General features: G+C 39.1%; 1 protein-coding gene across 1 annotated transcript in view; it reads left to right on the top strand.

Moving 5' to 3' along the window:
- The window catches only part of ST8SIA1 (ST8 alpha-N-acetyl-neuraminide alpha-2,8-sialyltransferase 1), a 143,506-nt gene extending 122,499 nt beyond the window's left edge, over window positions 1–21,007 (top strand). The window contains exon 5 of the mRNA XM_085231663.1: window positions 7,978–21,007. Within this exon, the coding sequence (XP_085087789.1) occupies window positions 7,978–8,464 (487 nt within the window). The 3' untranslated portion in view covers window positions 8,465–21,007. The remainder of the gene's footprint in view (window positions 1–7,977) is intronic.
- Window positions 21,008–26,302: the final 5,295 nt, after the last annotated feature.

Genomic DNA, 26,302 nt, shown 5'->3' on the forward strand with positions numbered 1-26,302 from the left:
TCTTTAACATAGATTTGTACTCCAGCTGTGGACCATGGGACATGATCTCTGGGACCACCAGTGATCCATATGCTATAATTTAACTTTTTTGGGTATTCATATACTTTAAGAAAGAAACAAAGAAAGAAAGCAGACCTGTTTTAGCTACAATTATTGTTGTAACGCCTATCAAAGCATTTATTCCTTTAAATTGTTTCTCTTTAGTCTACAGTTTATGTTGCACAGGACATCTTTAAGAAGAAAACAGCTTAATTCAAACTTTTGTGCTTTTCTCCTTGAAAAGAACAAAAGAGGTTGAAGGGAAGATATAGTTGAATGTCAACTTCACAGATCTATGCAAATTATTAATATGCTAAGGAAGTGATGAAAAACACTTAGTAAACAGTCAAGTATACTAGCCAGAAAGTGTCCTCCCCTATAAATTAGTCTTCCATGGCTGAAAACTTTTCAGTATGTTTTATATTTGGGTTACAGAACATTTAAGGCCAGAATTAATAGATAGAAAAGCTTTAATGTTAGTAACATTTGTTGCAGTGCCATAACAGGTGGCAATGTCTTGTGATTCATATCTGGACAATATTCAAAACCTAGTTCAAAAACCTAGAATTGGAGGAGATACAGTACTGTTCTTTTTCCGTTTGGATGTTTTGGATTCCGAAAACAGAGTGGTTTGCTTTAGAGAACACAGGTTAATCAAGAGGAAATCTTCTGAAGACTCTATGTTCAACACTTTTATTGAGTAATCCTAAGATCTCTTTGGATCTATATCAGGAGGAAACGAAAATGATCAGGCCGAATTTATTCTTAAGGAACTTAAGGGAGAGATAGAAGAAATGATTTTACTCTAGGATGTGGGTTTTCTTGGATTTCTGATTTCCATAAAAATTTGAGGAAATGTGTGATCTGATGACTTTTCTTCTTACAGACCCAGTCTGCATGCAATCCAGTAAAATTGAATACTAAAGATATCAGGATAAGTTCTGTAATGTTTTTTTTTTTCTTGTTGGTTCACATTTCATTGTTTTTCTTATCTTCCAGACTTTCATCTGTAAATGCTGTGAAATATTCAGCAGATTTATAAATACTAGGCAGTAATTTCTTTTTGACAATGCATGTAGTTTACAGTCATGCTGTTCTGCCTATCCTTTTATATTATTTCCTCTTCTCTGTGACTTTAGTCGCCACAATCTTCAAAGAGTCAAACTAAGACGAGCAGCTCATCTTTTGAAAGCTAAGATTCAAACTGTCAGGCAACAGAATGGATTGATGTTTAGCTCTACCGATTTTGGAAGGAGGTATTTATAAGCACATTCTAATTCGAGCTGGGAGAATAAGGATCACACACAGTCCCAAAATACCAGTGAACACTGATTTTAATGTTTCATTTCTGTAGTGTATAGAGCACCTCAATGTTCCATTGAAAAACAGAGTCAGCTTTCTTTTGGCACTATATATAGTATTCCCAGCATGACAGTGTAGAAGTGGAAATGGGTGGATGTTTAAAAAAAAACCCTAATTAATACAGAATCCAATCATAAGATGATCTTGCATCTTCAAAGGGATTAGAGTCTATCTCTGCAATGTCTGACTGGACTATAAGTACATCAGAGTATTCTGAAGGTCATTGGGTAAGAATAGCATAGAATTAAGAAACAGCCTGGCTGACAAAGATGTAATCACAAGCACTGCACAGTATGTTTCCTTGATTTGGGGGCTTTGGAGCTGACAGTGGGTGTGAATATAATCTCTAACCTGGGAAAAGCTATTAAAAATGTATATAGGAGAATCGGGCTAATTTGCTCATATTTAATCTTTGGAACCAGAGATGAGAGTAAACCGTAAGATTTTTGAAGTTGGAAACCACTGTCCATAAAGAAAGAGGAGGCAGCGTGGAGTCTCAGTGAACTGCAAGGTGTATGTAAATGTTGAGCTAAAGTGAGTGTTGGGAGAGAGGAGCATCTCCCCTGATAGGCTGAATGGAAGATATGCTGCCTTTGCATCCATAGTGGGCAGTCAGGTTGGGGAAAGAGGAAAGAAAATGGAAAGGAGAAGATGGGGATAGTATCACCCCACTCAGTGAGGTGATTCTACTGCTTGTGGAGGGACCCACAATGAGAACAGGGGTGAGTTCCTCTTGCTTTAGTTGTTTGATACAAGAACTAGATGAAACACTGGGAATCCACCACAGAAATAAAAGCCTTCTGCATTGATGGACAATATTTGGCATCTCTAATTTTACTGATTTAATTGATCGGTCTTTGTGATTAATCACATTATTTTATACCTTTTCTAACTGCTCTGAAGTGCGTTGCATGCCTGATTTTTTTTGTTTTGCTTCAGGCTTTGAGCAGACTTCCAGAGAGACCAGAGTTGGCTTTGCCATTTACTTCAATGGGATTGTAATTCAATCTTGAATAAGGTAGCTTTCCCTAAGTTAAGTAAACAAAGGCTATGTAGTTGGAAAACTTGGGATAAAACAAGAAAGGAGACGAATTTATAGCACATTAGGTGCTTGTTTCTGAATCCCTGTGTGGACAAGTAGAATAGCCGACCTTGCACCTAATGCATGCTGGAAGTGCCAACATGGAGAGTAAGTGCATGGAAACCATGGTGCTCTTAACTCAGACACAGCCCGTGTTTTAGTGACATTGGCTACACAAGCCCCAGATTGGGTGTATAGTCAAGAAGTGTCCCATATGAGCAAGTGTGTAGGGCATTAATGAGTGCACCCTTTTTTGAAAGCACAAAAGTAATCAGAACTGAGTGCAGTGAAATCCTGGGTCACAGAAGTGAAGGATCAAATGTGTGACTGCAAGCTGACTTGTGACCCAGCTGTAAGTGCATGTAAACAACTGCAGCAAATTGCTTAATCATTCTTGGCTAATGCTGACATCAAACTATCTACAACATTTTTGTGAGGTTGTCTCCTTGCTGTAAGGACAAATGCACAAGTATTTATATGCCTTCTGCTCTATTCCCCTGACATCTATTTGTCTTAATTTCAAAATAATACTCTCAACCTTTTTTTTTTCTTTTCTTTTTGAGAAGTCAGCTTTCAATTAATCCAGAATGCTGAACTTGTGACTTTGCAGATGGCAGTGCAGTAAGTGACTGATATATCTTCATAGGCATGAGATAGTGGCTCTCAGGGGAGATCGAAAGGAAACTGAGATGCAAGAAAAAGCTCCCGTTATTAGCTGTCAGTGGATTAGCTTACTATCTCTGCAGCAAGTTCTTTGTGGTTGCAGGAAATCATCTCTTAGTATGAGAGAGCAATCCTGTCCCAAGTATCTGCTAGAGAGCATCAGCAGGAACATTAAGAAACAGGTTAAAAATAAACAAACAAAAAAATCCAAACCACTTAATGCTCTTAAGTCTTTGATTGTGCTGTTAACAGTGAACTGGCTCTGAAAATTTTCTCTTGGATGCACCATTCTGTCTGAGAAAGTATCCACAGCATCTGAGGGAATCCTACAGCTGGTAAAAAGGAATTTGTTTCTCTGGTATCTGTGCAGCTGTGCCTACATGTGCCTGTTGAAAGTCATGCTTTTTAAGTTGATCTGTCATATGAACCTGACAGCAAAAATGTGTTACTGAGGATTTCATGCGCTTGCTGGCCTCTAATGAATACAGCGGCAGTGAAGCACCCAGGCTGAGCAGGCTGTGCGATCTGCTTTCAGCAGCCTTCACAGCATCACCACCTCTCCAAGCTGCTGTCAAGCTGCCAGGACACATAACTGCCAATTACTGAGCAGCTCCTGTCTTCTTCAGGTGCTATTCAGGGCTTGGGAGATTCCAGCTCCAGTTTTATCTGAATGCTGGCAGCCTGCCATGCATTTGTATGAGCTTGACTGCAGAGGTCAGAGCAATTTCATGCTTCTCGCTGAGAGCCGAGGTGTTGTCAAAGATGTGCTCTTGCACAAGAGATTGGATCATTTGGTAGGTTTATTTTGAAGCCCCATGATTGCAGAGGAGCTGTATATACTGAATACTGAATGTTCAAAACATGTAAGGCAAGCAGACACGGATGCACCGGAAAAAGTCCAGTGGAGGGCCACCAAGATGATGAAGAGTCTGGAGCACCTCTCATGTGTGAAGAGGCTGAAAGAGCTGGGCCTGTTCAGAGGAGGAGGCTCAAGGGGATCTTAACAATGCATACAAACACCTGAAGGGAGAATGCAATGAAGATGGAGACAGAACTCTTCTCAGCAGTTCCCAATGCCAGATACCAGAGGCAATGGGCACAAACTGGACATGGGCCTGGGCACACTGCTCTGGAAGTTGCAGCATGAGCAGGGGTTGGAGCAGATGGGCAGAAATGGGCAGATGGGCAGAGATATCTAGCAACCTCAGTCCTTCTGCAAGTCTGTAAAGCACTAACTAGGAACATGTGGCTCCTTATTTGTTATCTAGGCAAGGATTTAGCACAAAGGGAGATGTTTGTGTGTTCATTTGAATGCAAGGACTGTACCAGGATGGCAGCATTCCTGCCAGTACAAGCAGAAAGGAGCCATATCAGCACACTCATGCATGTGCTGCTGAGCTTATCAGCTACAAAGGGAAAGACCTTCTGGTCTCTCTGTTCTCTTTGTCTGATGAGAAGGATGTGACATTGTATCCCAAAAGCCAGTGCTGGGGTGGGATTGCCTGCAGGGCTCACTATCTACGTTGGTTGTTAAAGGAAAGTATACACTTGAGCTTCAAGTAAAGTATATTGACACTTGTTGATGCATACAATTTGTCCCCAGATTTTTCAATCTCTAACCATTCTATGAAAAGTCAGAAAGCTGGACAAGTCACCTATTTGTACAAATGGGTGTTTGTTTGTTTCTAATAATTCCCTTCATGAGGAGCGCAAGATGGGAGCAGCTTTTTGGCTGTTTCAGGTCATCAGGCGAGCCATAATCTGCATGTTTTATGCTTCTGCATGAGCTCCTGGCCACCTGTGTCATGTCCATCTGTTGACCTGGGCGCAAAGTCTACTGACATGGCTATACAGATAACTTTTTTTTTTCAGGAAGTGATGTTAATGGACAAATCTTTGCAGTTTGCAGTTACATGAAAAATGCCATCCATTCTACATGAAGTCCCTCTATTGACCATTATCATAGCAGTGTCATTTACTTCTTATTACTTCTAAAGCATTTTGGGAGATTCATGTAGAATAAATGTAAATGTGTTGTGGTAATGATGGTGTATGAATATTCAGGGACAATCCTTGTCCCGCTATGATTATATCTGAGCATTTTAAGTGTATTCAGCTTAAAGCTGCACAATGCTTTTCTGTGAATAGTAAATTTGCTGAAGAATGAAGCTTTAGAATAACCACATCTATTTTCCATGTGAGGTGATTGTTGTGAGTCAGCTGTAAGTGGGAAAGGATGTGGTAAAACTGGCTTCCAGGACTGACATGGCTATATGTGTATTCCTCTCCACCACTGCGAAGGCAGCTGAAGCTGTGTGCTCAAGTTCCTCGTGATGTGAAAGGAAGCTTGAGCCCCTCCCAGAGGGTGCCTCATATTGAGAAGAGTGCAATATGCTTAAAGCCTGTTCTACCTTTCATAAACTATTAGAGAATTTTTAGGATAGGGTCTGAAGACTCCAACGCATAGGTGAATATTGAATATTGAGTTTATTTTCCCCCTCAGTGACTGAGTTTCCTGATGAAAATGGAAGAACTTTCTTAGGATGGAGCCAACTCCCATACCTGACAGGTTGTCCTGTTGCTCTTTAGGGAGAGAATAGCAAAGCTGTTTGGGGGAACACTTACTTACAGGTCTGAGAAGTCCCATAGGTGGTGTGTAGGACAATGAATTTCTGCCAGGGTACATTGGCCTTTGCTGGCCCTCTACATCCAACTGTGTCTTTGTTCTTTCTACAGAAAAGAGTGCCAAATGCAATGTTATGAAATTATTTTTTTGCTTCATATGTTCAAGTTGGATAAATTTCTTTCTTGGATGACAGGGGCTTTGTCTCCATTAGTTACTCCACACAGAAAGACCAGAACTGCAGAGTCAAACAGTGATGAACAACCATGCAGATCTCAGGGGTTTTGCTTTGGAACAGCTTTACTTTAATCCCACCAGGACATGTTGAAAGAAACTTGTGGCAAATCAGGAAACCAAATATTGCATTTTGAAAGTGTCAGCAAAATCTTTTAAATTATTACTAATATTTTCTTCTACCAGAAGAAAGACTCCAAAGAATCTGACATATTCATGAGATACTTCTATGTTGCTGAAGTTCTATTTTTTTGTTGGCAGTTGTATCAGATGAAATTTTAGCTGATGCTTCTTGAGATCTTCTGACATCCTATTCAAACCCATATATCTTGCTGTGTGTGTGATTTTTACCAAAGGGGTTTTTATATGAAATTAACTCAGACCATACAAAAAAGGTGTTCTTATACCTATCTCTCTACCCGTGCCAAAGAAAAGAAAATATCCACTGCCAGTGTCTCAGTTTTCTCATCCTGACTCTGCTGTGTGATTATGAAATCAGTTGTGACACATACACATGTCTCAGTCACAAGAAACTGAGAAACAGGAGGCAATAACAAGATGAGAAAGTCATTCAAGAGCTGAGAAAAAAATTAGGGATCATGTTTGGGAGAGCATCCCAGCTGCTAAGCAGGAGACGCCAGTAAGGCTTATGCAGAAGTACCATGGATTTTCCTCGCCTACTTGCTGAAGTTTATGGACACTGGCATGTTGAAAAGGCAGGGAGGATCTACTGGTGCTCTGAAGGCTGCAGTGACTCTGGAAAGGGAGCAGATAGTCAAGGGTGCATCATAGTGATTTTCTCATGCAGAAATATCACCTGGTACAGCCCACAATCCAGAACAATAAGTTCTCCTGTTTCTTAACAAGTTTGTGTTTTAGGTATTGGATTTTACTAGTCACTCTGGCTGACATCTCTGTCAGTTACACCCAATGGAGCATATTCAGGAAACTTTATTATTTTTCTGGTATGTGCTTTGTATAGTGTTAAACATCACTGAAGGTGCTGGTATGTGTGAACTGCCTACAGCTTCCTGCCAGATGTCTCATTCATCTTGGCATGCCAAAAGTATATGGGAAGGAAAGGTTATATTCTTGCTAAAGTACTGTTTTTGAAGTAGTATTTAAGTCTAAAATCAGGAATAATGTAGATATCAGTAAGCAGCTATTGGCTAACTAAAGAAGTTGTAACCTGATGTAGATTTTGTAGCAATAGCTAAATAAACTATAAAAGCAGAGAAATAACGTGGATCTATACAATGCCTTCCTCAACTAGTCTGTCTTCTAACTTGCACATTACAAATATTTACACCTACTTGCTGTGTAACTCCTACCTTCTTAAACATTGTCCCTGAGTGTCATTTGGTGCCTGCTGCTATATTTTTGTGGTGCCACTTATCCTAAAGAATTCTCTGAGATTTTTCTCAAGTTGAGAATAAATGGCTATGGTATCATAATCTAATGGAAATATAAATCTCTATGCAGGCATAATAAAAGCAAATCTTATAAGTCTTAAAATTTTTATAAGGCCAGAATTTCTATTTGATTATTGCTTAGTATTGCTTGTTCAACATGTAACTTGGATTCTTTTTTAGTACACCTTCAGGAAATGAGAACAACAACACAGACTTCAAAATTTAGTTTAAAGATTTCTATGCCTGAAAATATAAAGAAAAATGTCACTAAAACAATCAATTATTTATAATAAATTATTAGTGTTCATTCAGGGTTTGTGAGGAGATGAAATCAGAAACATTTTATGCTTTGGAGCTAGCAGGATACCAGATGGTTTTTAACTGTCTGTTCAGGTTCTTCGTTTTAGAAGAGACACTCAGAAAGTTGTCAGGATTTTCTCTAGGCTCTGGAAAGGTGTGCAAATCAGTTGCAAATCCGTGTGTGAATAACACTTGTAGGTGGATTTTGAAATGAGTGGAAAAATGTTTGTATGACCAACAGACTTTTCTCTCTCATTTTACAGATTCCAGAATCTGCTTTGGTCTCGAAAAGCATTTGTGGAGAGCGTGAAGGTGTATAATCACAGTTACATCTATATGCCGGCCTTCTCAATGAAGACAGGGACGGGCCCCTCCCTGCGTGTCTATTACACCCTGAAGGACTTCGGTGCCAAGCAGGCGGTGCTTTTCGCCAACCCCAATTTCCTGCGTGACATTGGCAAGTTCTGGAAGAGCAAAGGTATCCATGCCAAACGACTTTCCACAGGACTTTTCCTAGTCAGTGCTGCCCTTGGTCTCTGTGAAGAAGTAACGATTTATGGCTTCTGGCCGTTCTCAGTGGACCTGCATGGGAAGTTTATTAGCCACCATTACTATGACAATGTCTTGCCCGATTCCGGATTCCATGCCATGCCGGAGGAATTTCTACAGCTCTGGTTCCTTCATAAAAGTGGTGTACTGAGAATGCAGCTAGAACAGTGTGAGGACCCTTTAACCCAGTCTTCTGCCTAAGGATCGTAGCAGTCGGTTTGGGAGATCCACTAGTTTTTAATTTCCATGCTCTCCTACAGAGAGTTCTGATCTTCTGTTGATTCTTTTTAAAGGGAAAATAATCATGGATCTGCATGGACCGTAAAATGCTGCTTGAAAGCCAAATGGAATATGTCCTTAATGTATGTTTTATGGAACTGCGGTGGGGGAAAAAAACCTCTCCATCAAGTCCATTCAGCAGTAATGTGAAAATAATGTTAGAAGCAACTCCAATTAACTTTCTGGGTGACGTTTTTAAATGACCGATGTAAAAAGGGCATTAAGGCTCGGAGAGAAATGGGGCCACCCAAAAGCTTTTGCTGACAGTGCCAAATATGACTGTCTGTTCAAAAATCCATTTCATTCCAGATTGGCACCTCATATAACTCTCTTTTCTTTTTTCTCTCTTTTTTTCCTTCCCTTATGTGTGTGCTTGTGTGTAGTGGTAAGGGGTATAGAGAAAAGTGTGTGTGTTGTTGACTTTCTTTGTTTCTTCTTTTCCATTTTTTGTTTTCCAATGGAAGAAAGGGGGAAGGTGTGAAAGCCTGAGGAGCTGAGTACCATCAACTCCTAAGACTTGTGAATGTGAAGGGTGCTAAGAATCTGGTAGAAGAATGTATTGGGAATGCCCTGCTACTGAATATGGATGGACCTACCTGTTTGTAGGTTTTGTCAGGATAGTTTGGTCATTGCACTTATGTTTATATTAACGCTATCTTATGGGCAACAGCTGGTTAAGGTAAATTGGCTTGAAGATAAAAATTGTGGTACAAAAACAAAAGTGAAGTGCAACCAGGTTTTAACTGACCAGCTGCAAAATTTCCACAGTGACTTTGGTAGCAGGGATTGTTCCTTTCTTGTTGTGCTGTTTTGCCTTTGGGATTAGTTCCGTGTTCATTTGGACTCCAGATGTTCAGTGACTATCAAGGGGATTTGAGGTGCTCAGTGAAATGCAGAATGAGATTCTTCATGTGCTTATAACAGAAAAACTGCAGAAATGAATGTGTCATTCAAAATGAGTTGAAACTTTGAAAATCCTTTCTCTTTGTGCTACTAGCTCCTCTTTTTGGATTGTAACATTAGCCTTAAAGACTTGTACTTCTGTTGCAAGATTGTCTCTGGTTAAAGAGAGTCTGAAAAGTAAAACAGCCTTTGGGAGCACTGAAAAACAACACAGCCAGCAAGAAAACAAAACAAAACAAAGCAAACAAACAAACAACAACAACAAAAAAAAAACACCAGAAAAGGCAGGCACTTACGTAATGCAGCCTTTCTCTTTGCAATCAGAGAATTATGTAAGCGTGCAAATTGCACTGCGGCTGCTCCGGTCAGTGCAGTGCCTAAAGGACTGTTTTATTTTTAGGTATTACTTGGACAGCAGATGATCCTATTGCCATGTAAATGAGAAATCCTTTTGTTTGCTTTGTTTTAACACTGTAGGACAGGAAGAGAATACCTACTTGGTCCAGAGTGCAATTTCAGCTGCAAGATGCTATCACTGTTAACTTTATAATCCAAAATAATGTTCTCCTACTTCTATCGTTAGTAGCTGAAATTCTAGTCAAAATGTTGAAACAACAAAACTGCTGTCAGGTTTCCACAACAATTTCCTGTGCTACCTGTTCTAGCTCCAAAGTGCTAGTATTTTGGGGCATGTGTCCTATCATATGTTGGCAACCTCTCTCTTTGTAGACTACAAGCTGCAAGTTATATAGATATAATTAAAAAAAAAAAAAAGCAACACCCCTGGCTCTTCTTTAAATATGAATAATTCAACTATCTATGTAGGACATTGAAAAAAAGCCTTATTTTGCTTTTTAAACATGTGTTTTGGAATAAAATCTTCTTCCTAAATATGAGTATTCCAAATATACAGTGGGCATTGTTCCTTAGGATTACAGTGTAGCTCTAAATTGCAAAGGGGAGATTTGGATTAAATGCTGTTTTAGAGATTGTTCTGATAAAATCTGAATGTGCTTCTGTAACCCATTTTATCTCTGTCCATATGCATTTTTAGAAGTACAACACATCAATGGAACATCATTGATAATTCATTCACTTGGATTATATTTTATCTATGATGTGGGTACTCAGGAAGGAAGGATTTTCTTTACTGCTCATTAGGACAAATTTTTACTGAGCTGCCTTTTGTAGAAAACGGGTGCCTGCATGGGTTTTATGAGATGTATGAAGTTTTTTGTTCTTAAAAGAAGATGCTATCTGTGAGAACAGCAGTCAAAATATTATGTGTTAAGATGACACTTCAGAAGGATGCCACTATTTCCCAGGGGTGTGGGGAAATTAGGAGAGTAGGGGAGAACTGCCTCTGTGCTTGTTATTTTTGTCATTTGTACCAGCACTTGAGAATTCAGTTCTGAACTTCTCTGATGACTCTCCAACACCCTGGAAATCCCTCCTCTCATGTTCTGGGAAAATGATCTCAGTAAAAGAAGAGAAAAATGAGTATTTTCATAGGAAACCTCAATGCAGTATTTCATAAGAACTGGCTTGCTTGTGTTCAGTTAGTGTCCCATGTCCCTAGGAGTATTGTATTCCCTATCTCTGTAAGGCTGAAGCTGACTGAATCTTGTGGTCTTTGTGTGTCCCTTTTGATGTCTGCAATCCTGAGGCTTGCAAGGAGATGGTTTTCAAAAAATGATGGGGATTGAAGAGACTAAGTTGTTTGTGATAAGTGATAAGGCTAATGTTGGAAAAATTGATAATTTGGGCTCTGTTCACATCTACTTATAGTGAATATAACTGCATCTTAGAATGGCAACCACATTTGATAGGGAAGTAAAGGCTTTGGGGATAAATAATTTTCTATAACTTCCAGAAAACTAGTAGCTTAGGAAAGAAGAGAAACAAAAATAAATTCCCCTTTTGAGGGAGCAAGTCTACAATGGGAGCTCAACAGAAACTTGTTTTAGTTGACTGACTTGGCACTCCACACAGGCACACTGGCCAAGAAGCAGTTTTTTGCCCTACAATTGAAAAAGGATGCAGGAGGATTCTGTAAGTATTTTGTGGCAAGAGCAGTCACAGAGAAAATGTAAATCTGTTGGGAATCTTAGAATGGCAACAGCCTGACAAGAATCTTGCAGTTAATACACTCCATTATTTCTGCTACTTAGTGTGAGACTTACCTGGTACAAGTCTAGGGGAAGTGGGACCCATGTATTGGATTCTTGGTATGAAATGTGGAGTTACATGTAAGGGTTTGAAGTTGTATCACTTTTGAAGAGGAAGGCTACACCAGGGAATAGGTGTGGTCAAATCCAGGAGGGTAACTAAGCATTAACAGAGAAATCAGCTTCTCGGAGTTAGCAAAATGTGGGTGGACTGACTATATCCATCTGCATTTAGATGGGTGGTTAATTTCTGTCCATTGATAGTAGTGTCCTGAGATTTCATTGCGTTAGTTGAAGTGAATAGAAATCTTAAGGTCTTTTAGTGAAATTCTTTACTCTAGCTTTTCTATTTCCACTGCCAGCCCCTGAGTTTCTCCAGTATTGAAGTTAAAGCTAAACATGCCTGCCCCAGGTTGAAAGCTAGCACAATTCATCTTTACTAAAAACTAGTTCAGGCTTGCCAAATGATTTGTTCATGTTCTTAGTTATTAATCTTTTCATACAGCTGCCAAGATAAAAAGATGTTGGAATCATTGCTCTGTGGAGGATGCCACCTGATTATAAAAAGAACGAAACAAATCCCCTCACAGGAGTTGTGCATGGAAGATATTTGGCACTGAAATAAATTTAGGTATAATTTTTTTGGGTGCTTAAATGTTTTGGGGGAGACTAAGGCCAATGTATGAACTACTGCTAAAACTGTGTAAAATTCCTCCTTTCTGTTGGTTATGAATCTTTTGAAGCTTGTTTTAAAGCAAGCAATTGAAAGAGAAGCTGGCAAATTAAAATCATAAGAGTATATGTGCTTGTGAGAATAAAAACATTTTTAAATTTGACACAGACCTTGCCATAGTTCTAAGGACTCTCCTTCATGAATGCAGTGCTTTATGCTTTTGTTGACATGAAGATCATCGTTTGGAATGAACTAGCCACAGAAGTCAAAGATCGAAGCCTCTGTTACAGCTTAGTTTTTATAAAATGTAGAAATAATGGCTTTTTTATCAACCTCAATACACTCACCTTTTTGTTAGCTTCATCAGAATCAGCATACGCTGCTGAGTTTGCATCTCTTTGGAAGCTGAAGCTGTAAGCAAGGCATCTGCTGTTTTAAACTGAATCTCTGAATCGTGGTAGTTGCACAAAACATTTCCTTCATGCATATTTATGAAAACTGGTTTAACATCTGGTTCACCCTATCCTGAAATTGAGAGTGAGAACAGGAGTGAGGAAGTATGCAATCTAGAAGTGGGGATGATGAAGGAGAAAAATGCTAACTCACCTTTTGCTACCTGCTTTGGTTCTCCATCTCAGTAGATTAATAAGCATTGGACCAAGTCCAGATTATACAAAGGACAGGCAGTTTCCCAAATGCTGGATGATGATGGAAAAAATGAAGATCAAATCAGTGGTGTAATAAATTGTAGAAATTCTTGATAAAGATTGCCCATTCCAAGCAACCGTAGGACATTTTCTTCTGACAATGACTGAAAAATGGACCATCATCTGTGACATAAGGTTTTCTGCAGGATGGCAGCAAAGCAGAATGTGATGGCAGATGTTGCCAAGAGGCAGTGAACTGATTAAACAGAAACAGAAGTACTGCAGAACAAAGGGAGATGATGAAAAATCCATCTTTCCCTTCTCTACTTCCATTCACTCAGAAACAAAAGTATAACAGACTTACGAGCTATTGTCCTAAGTCACCACCTCCGTATTGAAAGGCTACTTTGGGATTTAGCCGTGGGTTATTAGAGTTGGGGTAGTATGGTTAAATTGTGGTTGAACTTGATGATCTTTAAGGTCTTTTCCAACCTGGGCTATTCTATGATTCCATCTGTTAGCTGATGTTTCCTACTAACAAAAAGTCAGCAGACCTTGTCTGGTCTGGTCCTCTGCTTCCTGGCTGTCTGAAGGGTGCTCTGGGGACTCTTCTGGTATGCTGGGACATCCCTAATGAGATCTACTCCTAATATCACACAGTCCCTCCACTTGGGATCATCTGGGCTTTTTTTTTATGCCCCAAGAAGTCATCATAAAGTCATCGTAAAGTTGGGTTTTGAAGGGTGATCTAAAAAATCAGCCATGAAGTAGATAATACACTTTGTAATTTTCAACCACATTTTCTTCAAAAGTAATTGATAAAACCAAGAAGAATTAGCTTAAGTTGAAAACATGACTTCACTTAGGAACTGATAATTCAATCACTGGAGAACAAAAAGAGGATGGCAGAAGGCCGTGTTTTTCATGATTGTTGTGGAATGAGTTCTACTTCCTAGAATTCCCAGATTTCATCACTTGGAATCTGTCAGGTGTTTGACTTCTTGGTGGTTTTTGAATGAAACAATTACTGAATGACCTAGTGGCCTGCTAATTAAATATCAGGAAACTCATTTTCCTGAAGGAAATACAAATAAACAACAGGAGGTTCAACCCATTATCCCTACCTGATATTTCTTTCGCAGCAACAAGAAGTTAAACAGTTAGTTATTCCTCTCTGATTATTCATTTTCTTCACTTTTTATTACAGCAGGATGAGCCCTGGTGTATTCAGCCTCTTTAGCTTAGTGCACATACTTAAAATGAATGTCACCATCTTTTCACTTATTAAAAAAAAAAAAAAAAAAAAAAAAAGGTTCCTATTTGAAAATGATTAGGTAGTTTCTCTTTGGAATCATGTAGTTTCTCTTTGGAATCAACCTCCTGATGGCAGTTCTTGCTTTTTCTGAGTAGAAGCTGCATTCTCAGTGGTTCCTGCAGGACTGAAAACACCCCACCTGTGTTTGTAAGACAGTGAAAAGTTTGCAGTTTGCTTGTGAGCATATTGCCATGGCTTCATTGCCACTGACATGGCTCAGTGATCCGCTCCCCATAGTTCACACATACAACACCCCCTTGAGCAGTTCAGCTGGGCCAAGCTCAGCAAACCATGGCATTAAGCAAGTAGTCCTCCTGTGTAAAGTCAGCAAGCATGGGTAGGACAGAACTGACCATCATCCACCTCTGGGACTGGGCAGCCACCATGTGGCTCCATGTAGCACTGCCCTGGGTACGATCCAGCAAGTGCCACCGCAGAGCAGGTCTGAGATATAGCAAGGTTATCACTCTCTTCCTTCACAGCCAGAATGCTGGGCTTTCCGAAAACAGTGGCAGACTATCTATTGCTTTGGAGATCAACCCACTTCTCACCCCAAAGCACTTTTGATTGCTGGCAAGTCTCAGTAGCACCTATTAAAACTGCATCTTAAAATGATCTCCACCTACTCTATGCTGTGGTTGCGTTGGTCAACTGTTGAGATGAATATTTACCCCATCTTGGTCCTTTTAAGGCAAGCAAGCACCCAAGTCACCTTGAATTTGCTGTGTTATTTAGTATTTTCACCTTTCAAGTTCAACCTTTTTTTTCTTTTAGTCTAGACGTAACTATCATAAGTCAACCCAAAGGCAGCATAAGAAAACGTCACCACAAATAGTTGTTCTCTTGGTTTAGGTTTAAGCTACTGATCAATAAAACATGAAAGTACCTTTGAATAATTCCTGGTGCTTTCTAATTGTACATTCAACAAATTGTTTTGCTCAGCTAGGGCCCATAGCAAAGATGTGTTACATCATTTTCTGTTTATTGGAAATGAACAATTACAAAGGCATAACATATTTTAAATTCTTAAAAGATTTTAAATTCTTTAAATTCTTTAAATTCTTAACAAGAAGCTAGCAAAACTCCATATTTCATGAGAAGCTAAGTACTTTACTTGGTAGTAAAGGAAACATTTTCACTGAAAAGAGGTGCAAAGAGGAACAAAGATTTTGATTGGAAAAATGTCCTCTGAAGGACTGAGGCTCAGATTTAAGGCTCTCTCAGGATTCTCAAGACCAGGATCTCACCACGCTGCCCGAGGGCTGAAATGAGCATTGAACTAAGGTGAAACAAGCCCTTATGTGGTCACACTGATGCAAAAAAAGGCTTGGCAGTATGTTGAAAACATTTTCTTTGAGTGTGAGACTTCTATGTGTGAGGAGCACACTGAAAGGTGAACATCTTATGATGTGCAACGCAAGAACTTCCAAAAAACCTGTTTTTTAAATTTGTTTTGTAAACAAAATGCTCACTGAGTCAATACTGAATTAGATCAGCATTCAATACTCTTGAAATTCCTACTCCGTGAGCACTTCCAGAAAAACATCCAGGCACAGGCAGAAGTAGTGTTTTTTTCCTTTTTTTGTGCTCTTCAACATACATTGAAAATGGAATGAAGCCTCGATCAGAACCCTTATTTACCCTTTTTAGAGGTCTCTGTAAACTGCCCAGATAACATATTGGCATACAATCAAGTAGATATAAAACAAAGCAGATAATACGTTGAAGTTTATAACTCAAACACTGATATCTTTAAGAACTACTATAGAATAACTTACTTAGTGAAAATAATCACATATTTTGTGAAAAAGGATCTCAATTTTTGCTAAAATAGATACACCAGTAACTGAAGAAGCAGTTTTCAAGTTATTCAGCGATTGCAGATTTTACTCGAGTCTGTGTTTCTGCAAAGCTTCCAATTTTAGGCTAGTTTCATTTTTGTCAAAATGAAATAAATAAGAAACCCAACCAAACTGAGAACATCAGTTTAGATCTTCTGGAGTCTGTCTGTTATTGTTTCAGTATTGGCATTTAGTGGTGGCATCTAAAGAACCAGATGAAGATCAGAAAGGAGATAAGGAAAGTAACAGTTTTTTGATAGAGGAAAAGGAGATACCTCTATTTCAGTGCTTTGCTGAACTGGCACCTGAATTATGCAGATATAAGTTCTTTGTTCTCTTGCTTCTCAGCTCCTCAGCTCTTATGGTACTGGGGAGAAACCTGCCAAGTCCACAGGTTGTTTCAATCCGACCTTGCACTATGTGAGTATGATGAACTTTCTTCTTGGTACTCAGTGTGGAAATATGGAAACACAGGAACATAGAGCACTTCAGTTTTATTAAAGCTGATGTGACCAAGCTTGCACGCAGTATTTCATGTCTTTCCAGTACTAATTACTGCATCAACTCTGAAGTACAGCAGAGACTTTCTTATTTATCATGCCACTTATAGTATGTTTGATATCTTTCTTCCTGCTCTGAATACTCTCTTGGGTGAATAGAGGCTGTACTTAGCTTGCTCACTGAGAGAGAGGTGCTGCGAGAGTTAGTTACCTCACATTTGGAAAGTAAGGGTAGAGATTTAATAAATTGCAAAGCTTTATCTCTTTTCAACAGTGAAGGCAAGCAAGTAAACAGACATATTTGTTTGACTGAATTTATGCATCCAGGTTAAAACCCACCCTCATGGTTAGCAAGTACACAAAAGACATTCCCTTCAGATAATGCATAGCTTGCAGAAAGCTCAAACTCATAAATTTTAATGAGAATAATAGGTTTTCTTCTGTCTGCCCAAATCTCCAATTTATAAACCAAATTCTCTGCTCTCTTCTACCATTCTGATTCCGGACAAATCAATAGAATTGCACAGATTTTAATCAGCTGCCTGTTCTAAAACCTGAGGGAATTCATCCTACGAAAATTTTAAATTGAACTGTTTCAAAGCAAATCCAGGCAATGCTGCCTACTTACAGGGGCCTATTTTGTAAGCTACGGGATTTTTTCCCACAAGTGAAGATCGTGGATGTTTTCTGCTGTTCTTTGGTTGCTGCTGTGAGGCCAATATCTTTCTGCATTTCAAACATCTGCCGCACTGAGGTATCATGATCTGAAATCAAATCATGATTTAAGTCATGTCCTATATGAGGAATTGTTGCAGCAAGTTGCAGAGAAGTGATTCATGTACTGCACTATCTGCCAAGTATATTTTGTGATGTGGATGAAAATGAAAAAAGGATTTTGCTGCAGTGTGAAGTTTCTCCATTGACCGCCTGTATCTGAGAATTGGATGTTCTCAAGTGATTTATCCTCCGTGATGGATCTGAAGACTGCTAATGTTTCCAGTCATTGTCAAATCATTTTTTCAGACTTTAATAATGCAATGAGATGATCTTTCCCCTCCTGCTATTCAAATGCAATTTTTCTTTTCTGATAATTCTTGAAGGGAAAAATTTTTCTACTGGCAATTTATATCAAAGGCTCAGCGCTAGTCTAAGATATCGATTGTCTTAAGATGTTGAAATGGTGGTTCTTCTGTTTTCTCCCTGTGTAGTGCATTCTTTTCATAATCTCGCATATGATGACTGGCAACAAATTACTTTCTTTTTCAAACATTAAAAATCTGAAAATTCTTCTGGCTTTTGTGGAACACCTTCTGACTGCAGGTGTCCAGGTATTAGACTTCCTGCAGCCAAATCTTGAATCTTTGCAGTCATCTTTGTTAACTCAAACCATCCATCAATAAAATACCAATTCATTTCCAAAATAGCTTTCAATGTAAAATGAGGAATCTTTAACAAATGCTCATGATAATGACCTGCTACCAGTGAGGTGAAATAATATTTTTTGTTTTCATTGCATTCAACATTTTTTTATCTTTACAAAAGTTACTACCTCAGATGAGGTACAAACAGCTGAAGTCAGTATGTCTGGTTGTCTTCATGGTTTCTGTGCATTCATTCTTTTCCATTGACCTTCCTTTCCTTATTTTTTGTTTGTTTGTTTGCATCTCTGTGACTATTTTGCAGATTCTCGTGGAATCATAGAATCATAGAATGGCTTGGGTTGGAAGGGCCCTCAAGGATCATCAAATTCCAACCCACCTGCCACAGGCAGGGCTGCCAGCCACTAGGTCAATAGCAGATCAGATTGCCCAGGGCTTTTAACACCATCTGCCTTTTATCTGGTTTTTAACACCACCAAGTTTGGGGCATCCACAGCCTCTCCGGGCAATTTGTGTATATCATGTACATAATATAGTGCATCCTATCTCTAAATAAGTAGAACACCCATCAAAACTCATCCTTTCAAAGAGATCTTTGGCATTTTTTCACCTGAGAATTAGCATATGCCTTCTGTGCATCCAATATCAAAATTAGTACTAAGTATGATGTGCAGCAATTGCACTTCGTAAGGTTTCTGTTCCTCTGGAGTCTTACCAGTAGTCTGCATTTTAAATGAAGGGGATTTTGCACTCTCCTTGAGTGTTCTAGTACGAAAGCACTGATTCTGGTGCTAGTGCCTGGGCTCTCTTAGAAGCAGAAGCAGTGTCAAGTGCTGTAGTAAGCTGATAGCAGTGCTGCCCTTCTTTCTATGTTGTGGAAAGGAAAGTGGTGCAAAGCATTCTCATGCCATATTTTAGCCCTTTACAGGTTACCTTCCTTTAAAATTATTATTATTATTATTGTTACTAATGAACTCAAGGACAAAAATAGATATCAAAAAATAGATGAAATTCTGTCCTTACATGTAAATTTCAAGACTTTTAAGCCGCTGTATTTCCTATGCACACAACTCACCCTGCTTTAACATATGATACTGTAGGTTCCATCTGGCTGTCTCTGAAAGCTCAAGAGAAAAGCAAACACAGATACAAAGGAAATTAAAGGTGCCTCACTGTGATATTTTTATAGAGTGGTATGTTGCTTTGATAATGAACTGTGAAACATAGCATGCAGATGCTGATGAATGTAAATGACTGCATGTGTTCTTCTTTTAATGTTGAGTCCATGAGGTGGATTGTTAGTATAAGCTCTGTATTGTAAAAACACTGAAAAGAGAAGTGACGTGGAAAGAAGATACTTCTAGCGATTTGTAGTGAACCACATCTTCTACCTGTCTTTTCATGACCAACCTCTGATTCTGGTAAATGTAAGCCTTACAGGTTTGATGGTAATAAACAAACTTATAAGTGGAGTAGCTCTCTTCCTAAAGTCCAGTATGCCTCCTTCGAGCACTGTAAAGGGGTATCTGTCTGCATTTCCAGACCTATTCCCAGGCTTGGATTGGCAAGGCTGTGTTGGTGGGGATATCAGTGCGACTCACACTTAGCGTGTGTTTCCTGCCCGCTTAGTTCAGTTATCTGTTGGTTGCCACTCTGATAAATAAGTGACTGTGATTTGGCGTGTAGCTGCAAGGCTCCTGCCCTCACCTACCTGTCACTCCATCTGTGCACTTCAGACCTTCTGCTTTGTATCTGACCCCACTTGTGAGTCTGGCTCTGGGGGCAGTCTGCTTGTCAGGGCAAGTCCTCCTCTGGGTGGAGTGCTCAGGAAAAGTAATGCTGCAGTAATGGAGAAATAGAGCTGAATTTGAAATACCACACGTGTATTTTTGGTAGGAGCTCAGTGGTTGAAACAAGCTGACCTGGGATCAGTCTGTGTTTTGTAGTAATGCTGGCAAACAGGAGCACAGGCAGGACAGACCCGCGGTGCCTCCTGGCTTCTAGGGACTGGGCGATTTTGGGAGATTTCGTCTCATACAAGACTGATGTCAGCTGGTGATGGCATCATTTCACAAAGAGCAATGGGATGTGGGACTTTACTGTTAGATGGTGAATTTTGCCCTTGTGTTATGCTAGTAATTTGATTTGCATCTTCCCTATCTTGACAAGTTTATAGAAAAAAGTGATGATTATGTGGTAGTTCAGTGTCTTGAGATGGTTTTAAAGTGGATAAGCAAATCATTATGCCTCTGAGGTTGCGTAATTCTGTGGATTTGTCTTGCCTCCAGTGACTGACATGTAATATTAATCATTTGAGATCAGTGTAAACTTTACATGCTGGAAGTTGTGTCAAAATGACACGAGCACTTGGTTAAACGTCCTGAATCGTGATCATTCTGGCACGCTCAGGGGCAGAGGTACTTGTGTAGAGTGTTTTAAACACCGCAAAGCGTGTTGTTGTTTAGCGTATTGTGATTAGGGCTTCAGTCTAATTGTCCCCAACGTAGCAAATGTTCGCTGATGGCTAACACTGTTACAAGGACTGAAGGGTTGACTTTCTTTGCCTGGCAATAATGTATTTTCTATTATGTCCAGAGTCTGTTCATTTTCAAGTAGTGTGCTGTGCTGCTTTGAAGAATGTCTTTTTTTTTTTCAAGTGGTTTCATCGTGAATGTACCCCAAAATGTCTAGATGTCTTTCAATAGCAAAGATTGCTTTGTTATTGAGTGTATTATTTATTAATAGTACATTGTTGTCATTTTCTAGTCACATTTTACAGAATATACCATTAACATCTCATGTGATTTTTTATAAGGGAAGTCTTATTTATAATATTCATGCACATGGACAGAAACAAATCTCAATTTTATAGTAGTTCATGCCTTTTTTCATAGCTGAAGCATTTTAATGAACACAACTGGAAGGGACAGGCTCACTGTTTTAATTTTGATGGAACTTTACATAGGTAACTGTTATGTTATTTATAATTTGGTTTTACTGATCTTAACAAATAAATATCTCCTCTTTATGAAATGAAAATATTACTTGTGGGCCTTCTTTTTCTTCATCATTTCCCCATGTAACTCGGTATGTTCAACTAATGAAAGCCAATTCCTCTTCCACTTTATTTTGTCCTGCATGGTCTTTCGTCACATCAAGTTTACATACATTGTCCTCATCTGATATTACTATGCCCATCTTCCTGTTTACTCAGATCCTTCTCTTTGTAGCTTATTCGGTGAGACAACTTTATCTGTAGAATGTTTGAGAATTTACTGGGAGTTAAACTTGGATGTTTTTACCTTCCCAGAACACTGACAAAAATGACTTTGGGTGTATCTAGAAGTTCCAAGGAGATACAAACCTCTTTGTTGAAGATTCCCACTCTGCATTCAAATCAGTTGAACCCCCTTGCTTGGAATGGATGTTTCTCTACTCAGTCTTATACTCACGTAAAAGACTTTTACCACATTTCCTAAAGCAAATGGTGATTCTAGATATCTGAACATCAAATTGACCAAGCTTAGATGTTTTCAGCTTTTCAAGAACAAATTTTCTTAGAACAAACCTCTTTGAGATAGCAGAAGCTTGGCTTCAAGTTCTTTTTGAGATTATGAAAATGTCCTTCCTCACTTTAACCCCTCTGTTAAAACCTGTGGAAGATATGGGATAAAATGGTCCTGACCATTCCAGAGGCAGTTGTAGGAGGATTACTTATTCTGATAGATAACAGTCAAACTTGGAAGTCATGCTTGACCAACCTGATAGCCTCATGTGGTGTCACAATCAGCTGAGAAGATGAGGTGAGATGAGTGGATATCGTCTACCTCGATTTCAGCAAGACTTTTGACACTGTCTCCGATAACATTCTTGTAGGTAAGCTTAGGAAATGTAGGATAGATGAGTGGACAGTGAAGTGCACTGAAAACTGGCAGAGCTCAGAGGGATGTGGTTAGAGGTACAGAGCCTAGTTGGAGACCTGTAGCTAGTGGTTTTCCCAGGGGTTGGGACTGGGCCCAGTTTTGCTCGACATCTTCATTGATGAACTGGATGAAGATACAGAGACTACCCTCAGCATGTTTGCTGATGACACAAAGCTGCAAGGAGCAACTGACACATCAGAAGGCTGTGCTGCTATTCAGTGTGACCTAGACAGATCCGATAATTGGGTGGAGAGGAACCTGATGAGATTCAAAAAGGGCAAGTGAACAGTCCTACTCCTGGGAAGCTGTAACCGGACACATCAGAGCTGACCTGCTGGGAAGGATCTCTGTGGAGAAGGACCTGAGTGTCATGGTAGACAAGCAGTTGGCCATGAGTCAGAAGTGTGCCTTAGGGCCAAGAAGGCCAATGGTATCCTGAGGTTCATAAATAGAGTGTGGCCAGCAGGTTGAGGGAGGTGATCCCTTCTCTCCCCTCTTTCTTTGTTGAAGCTTCATCAAGAATACTATATCCAGTTCTGAGCTCTTTGGTTCAAGAAAAACAATGGCAGAGGGCTACAAAGGTGATTAAGGGTCTGAGTATCTCCCTTTTGAGGAAAGGCTGACACTCTGGGGTTGTTCAGCCTGGAGAAGAGAAGACTGAGGAGGGATTTTATCAATGCTTATATGTATTTACTGGGTGGGAGTTAATTGGATGGGGGCCAGGAGCTTTTCAGTGGCAGAACAAGGGGCAATGGGCACAAACTGGAACGTAGGAAGTTTCATCTAAACATGAGGAAAAACTTCTTTATTGTGAGGGTGACAGAGTCCTGGAAAAGCATTTTCCTTCAATACATATTCAGAGTGGTAGATAATTTCCCATCATGTACTTTAGCCTTTTTTTTTCCATCTATTGCACCAGAGGCCCTTTTTACTCCACATTAAGAGATTAAGACTCCCTGACATGTATAGTTGTTTTTCTTAATGCAGTAACCGTATCTCTATTGCCTTTCCCTATGTGGCTATTTTTTCCCCCCCTTTTTTTTTCTATATATATTTTTTGACATAGAAGAATTAGAATCCAGTAGATATTAAACTAGAGATATCTTTTTAGTGTTTGGAGTGGTTCTCAGGTTAGACTTTGCTCATTGCCAGCTTTTAGACTCTTCACCGGCAACTTCAAAGTCTGCAAGTCTGAAGAGGGTATGAATTGAAACTAAATTCAAGAATGAGAACTTTTTAATTTTTTTTTTTTTAATATTAATGTTCTATTTCATTTCTATGTACTTTCTGTTTTGCTATGAGAAAAGATACCTAGAGTAGATTTCTGACTTAAGAGGGAGCAAAATTACATCACTTAGTTTTTGGACATTTTTTTGAAAAAAAATTAGGACACTATTAATATCAAAACATCTGCATGGGCTAATTTTCGAAAGCAAAGACTGTATTTCTTTACTATCAAATGTACTATGAAACTGAATCTTTGACTCTGACTGGTCCATTCTGTTAAGTCCTTTTTTTTTTTTTTTTTTTGCAGACATTTAACAGTAAACAGACTGTAATTTGTTTCATTCTCTAAAGACCCAAACTGAACCAGCTCTCAAAAAGCTCCCAGTATTATTTTCAATATTCTGATCGGTCAGTTCCTTCACTTTGTACTTTCCCATTGTTATGTACCTATTAATGAGTGTAAAAAGCAAGATATTCTTATCAAGACCAGAAATGTAGGTAGCTTGAAAAATGTTAAAAAACAGTCAAGTACATGTATATACTGCCAAAGAAAAATTCAATATCACCAAAAAAGATGCCAGATAGTTTTTTAAGCCAGCATATGCAAACAGGTGGATTTTTTTGTTTGTTTGTTTTTATAAATTTGTATCTACTATTTAGAACTAAAACCAGTGGTACGGGCATACCTGTTAAAATCAATACAAAAATAATTAATTATCCAATCGATTATTTTCACAAGGTCTGCATTCTTTTACTGTGTAAAAGGGGTTACTACAAGAAATACATCATAGATCATGAGGAATAGCTGTTCAAATGTTTTAGAAATTATCTGTCATAATGCTAAAAATAAAATACAAATGTATATGCCAAATCATCATCAGACTGTGTGTATGCTGTTTAAATTTAAAAAGAAGAACTTCAAAATAAAGCAGTGTACTTGAAAATCATGTGAGTGTAACACTTTCCAGGAAGGAGATGAGACTGTGAAAATATGCATGGGAGAGACAACAGAAAGTTTAAAATAGTTCTGTCACAATCTTGTTTACAGTTCCAAGCCAAAACTGAGCATTTTTATTTCAACGTATGCTCCAGAGTTCCTTTTAGAATACAGATCACTCAAAAATTCCTCCTTTCAAATGATTAAAAAAGCCTTTAGTTTGAAGCCCTGAACAGGTTGAACAAGTATTTTTAGCAAAAGCAATCAAAAACATCTAACAATCCATCTACTGTAGAACAGATGCCCAGCCTGTCAGTGTTAACCACTTGCTTTCTTCAAGCTCCCCATCACCACGTCTACCAGCTACTGCCATTGCAGGCACTCCCTGTCTCCAGACAAGAGCTCTGTGGGAGAAGCCACCTTTGGCGACATACCAGATGTGTCTGGGGACAGGCGAATGACAAAAACATGACAACAAAAGGAAATTATGAGTGACAGTGGTATGGCCTTAGGTTCATTGAGTGACATGCTACTTTTGGTTTAAATTACATGTGGCCTGTCAAACATGATTTAGCTCTTGGAATTATTAACTGTCTGGATGAATAATTGTTGGAGATATCAGCCATCAGCAAAGTTCATGGTTGATAAAAAAAAAAAGACAAATGCAAAGTTTTCCATGTGGGACAGATTCCATCAGACTACAGTACAGCCTTTGTAGCAAAAGGGTCTGAGCAAGTGGACAGCTATTTGAGTATTAATTCACCAGCACGTGCCTCTGATGATGAACACTCATTACATGGCATAGCCAGGCACCCCGGCAGGCTGTCGTGTTTCCACCCTTGGCAATTTCCACCCAGAACGTGAATGGACAAGACCTAAGCAACCTGCCTGAACTTTGAAATTAGGACTGAGCTCCAGATGTCCCGCCCAATCTGAACTGTGCTGTGAGCTGCAGAGATGTCAATAATGTTGCTCTGTGATAAAGCAAGACCCAGAGAATCAAATCTAAAACTTCTATTTGCCTTCTTTTAGTCCATTTCCTTTGGAGTAATTGTTCTTTTCCGTTTCTTTCTGGGCTCCCACTTTCTTCCTCCTTCCTGAGCACAGCTGTTTGTGGTGATCCCTGCCCACTTCCTGCTCTCCTCCCACTCCCAACCTGCAGGCTTCATGTTCTCCCAGCTTCCTCCCACTTGTTTCCACGCAGATCCCCACCAGCAACGCTGAAACTGCTTGTCTGCATTAAAGACATCTGACACACCGAGGCAGATACTACAGGGAAAATGCTGCAGAAATAGCCTGGAGAAAGCAAATTCTTTTTCACTAGTACGTATCTTGATGTTATGAACTTTAGGTAGCTCAGGGCAATGGCACTGAATAAAAACAGGAAGAAAAATAACTATTTAGTCAGTGTACAAAGCAGAAGTTTATTTTTGGAAGAAAAAAAAAGTAAAAATTGCTCAGTACAAACACAAGAGAAGTGAAATGAGCTGGAAAGCGAAGTTAAATGGATAAACATAATTCTCATATCTTCTAATTCTGAAGTGCCCGAGTTCATGACTTAGAGTTCTTTGATTGCATTTCTTTTGGATATACTTTTAGGAACATTTATTCAATTATTTTGATAATTTTAAATACTTTTCAGGAATGGAAGAAGAATATCTGGAAAGTTTGTGTAAATGCATAACCTTAGCTCGATGTAACACACTGGCTGTTCCTGCATGAAATTTCATGAGTACTTCCACAAGCACCGACCTATAAGGAGGCTCTTGATCAAATCGAATGTTAATATCAAGGTTTAGCAGAATTTTATCTGGGTGTACCCTGCTCTCAAACAGCCTGTACTCAGGTCTTCAGAGAGAAAGAAAAGTAAGAGAGCCAGCTAGAGCAGGAAGTCACAAGCAGATGAAGGTATGAAGAAAGTGAAGTAGATTAAACTAATTTTAATCCTCATGTTGCATTGTGAGTTTGCCCAGCTATTGCCTCACAAGCTCCCTTCCCTTAGATGTATCATTATAGAGTTATATCTTCATCCAGCTTCTTTAGATGAATCACAGAATCATCTAAAGAGTTGCAGGGCTTGGAAGGGACCTCCAGAGATCATTGAGTCCGAACCCCCTGCAAAGCAGGCACCCTAGACCAAGTTGCATATGTAGGTGTCCAGATCGAAAACAAAATGCAACTAGTATTGTGCAATAATACTAACATAATGTAATAATAGTATAACGTAAGGAATGCTCTTGCCCCTTT

The sequence above is a fragment of the Meleagris gallopavo genome, chromosome 1 (genome assembly GCF_905368555.1).
Source record: "Meleagris gallopavo chromosome 1, MGAL_WU_HG_1.1, whole genome shotgun sequence".
Lineage (NCBI taxonomy): Eukaryota > Metazoa > Chordata > Aves > Galliformes > Phasianidae > Meleagris > Meleagris gallopavo.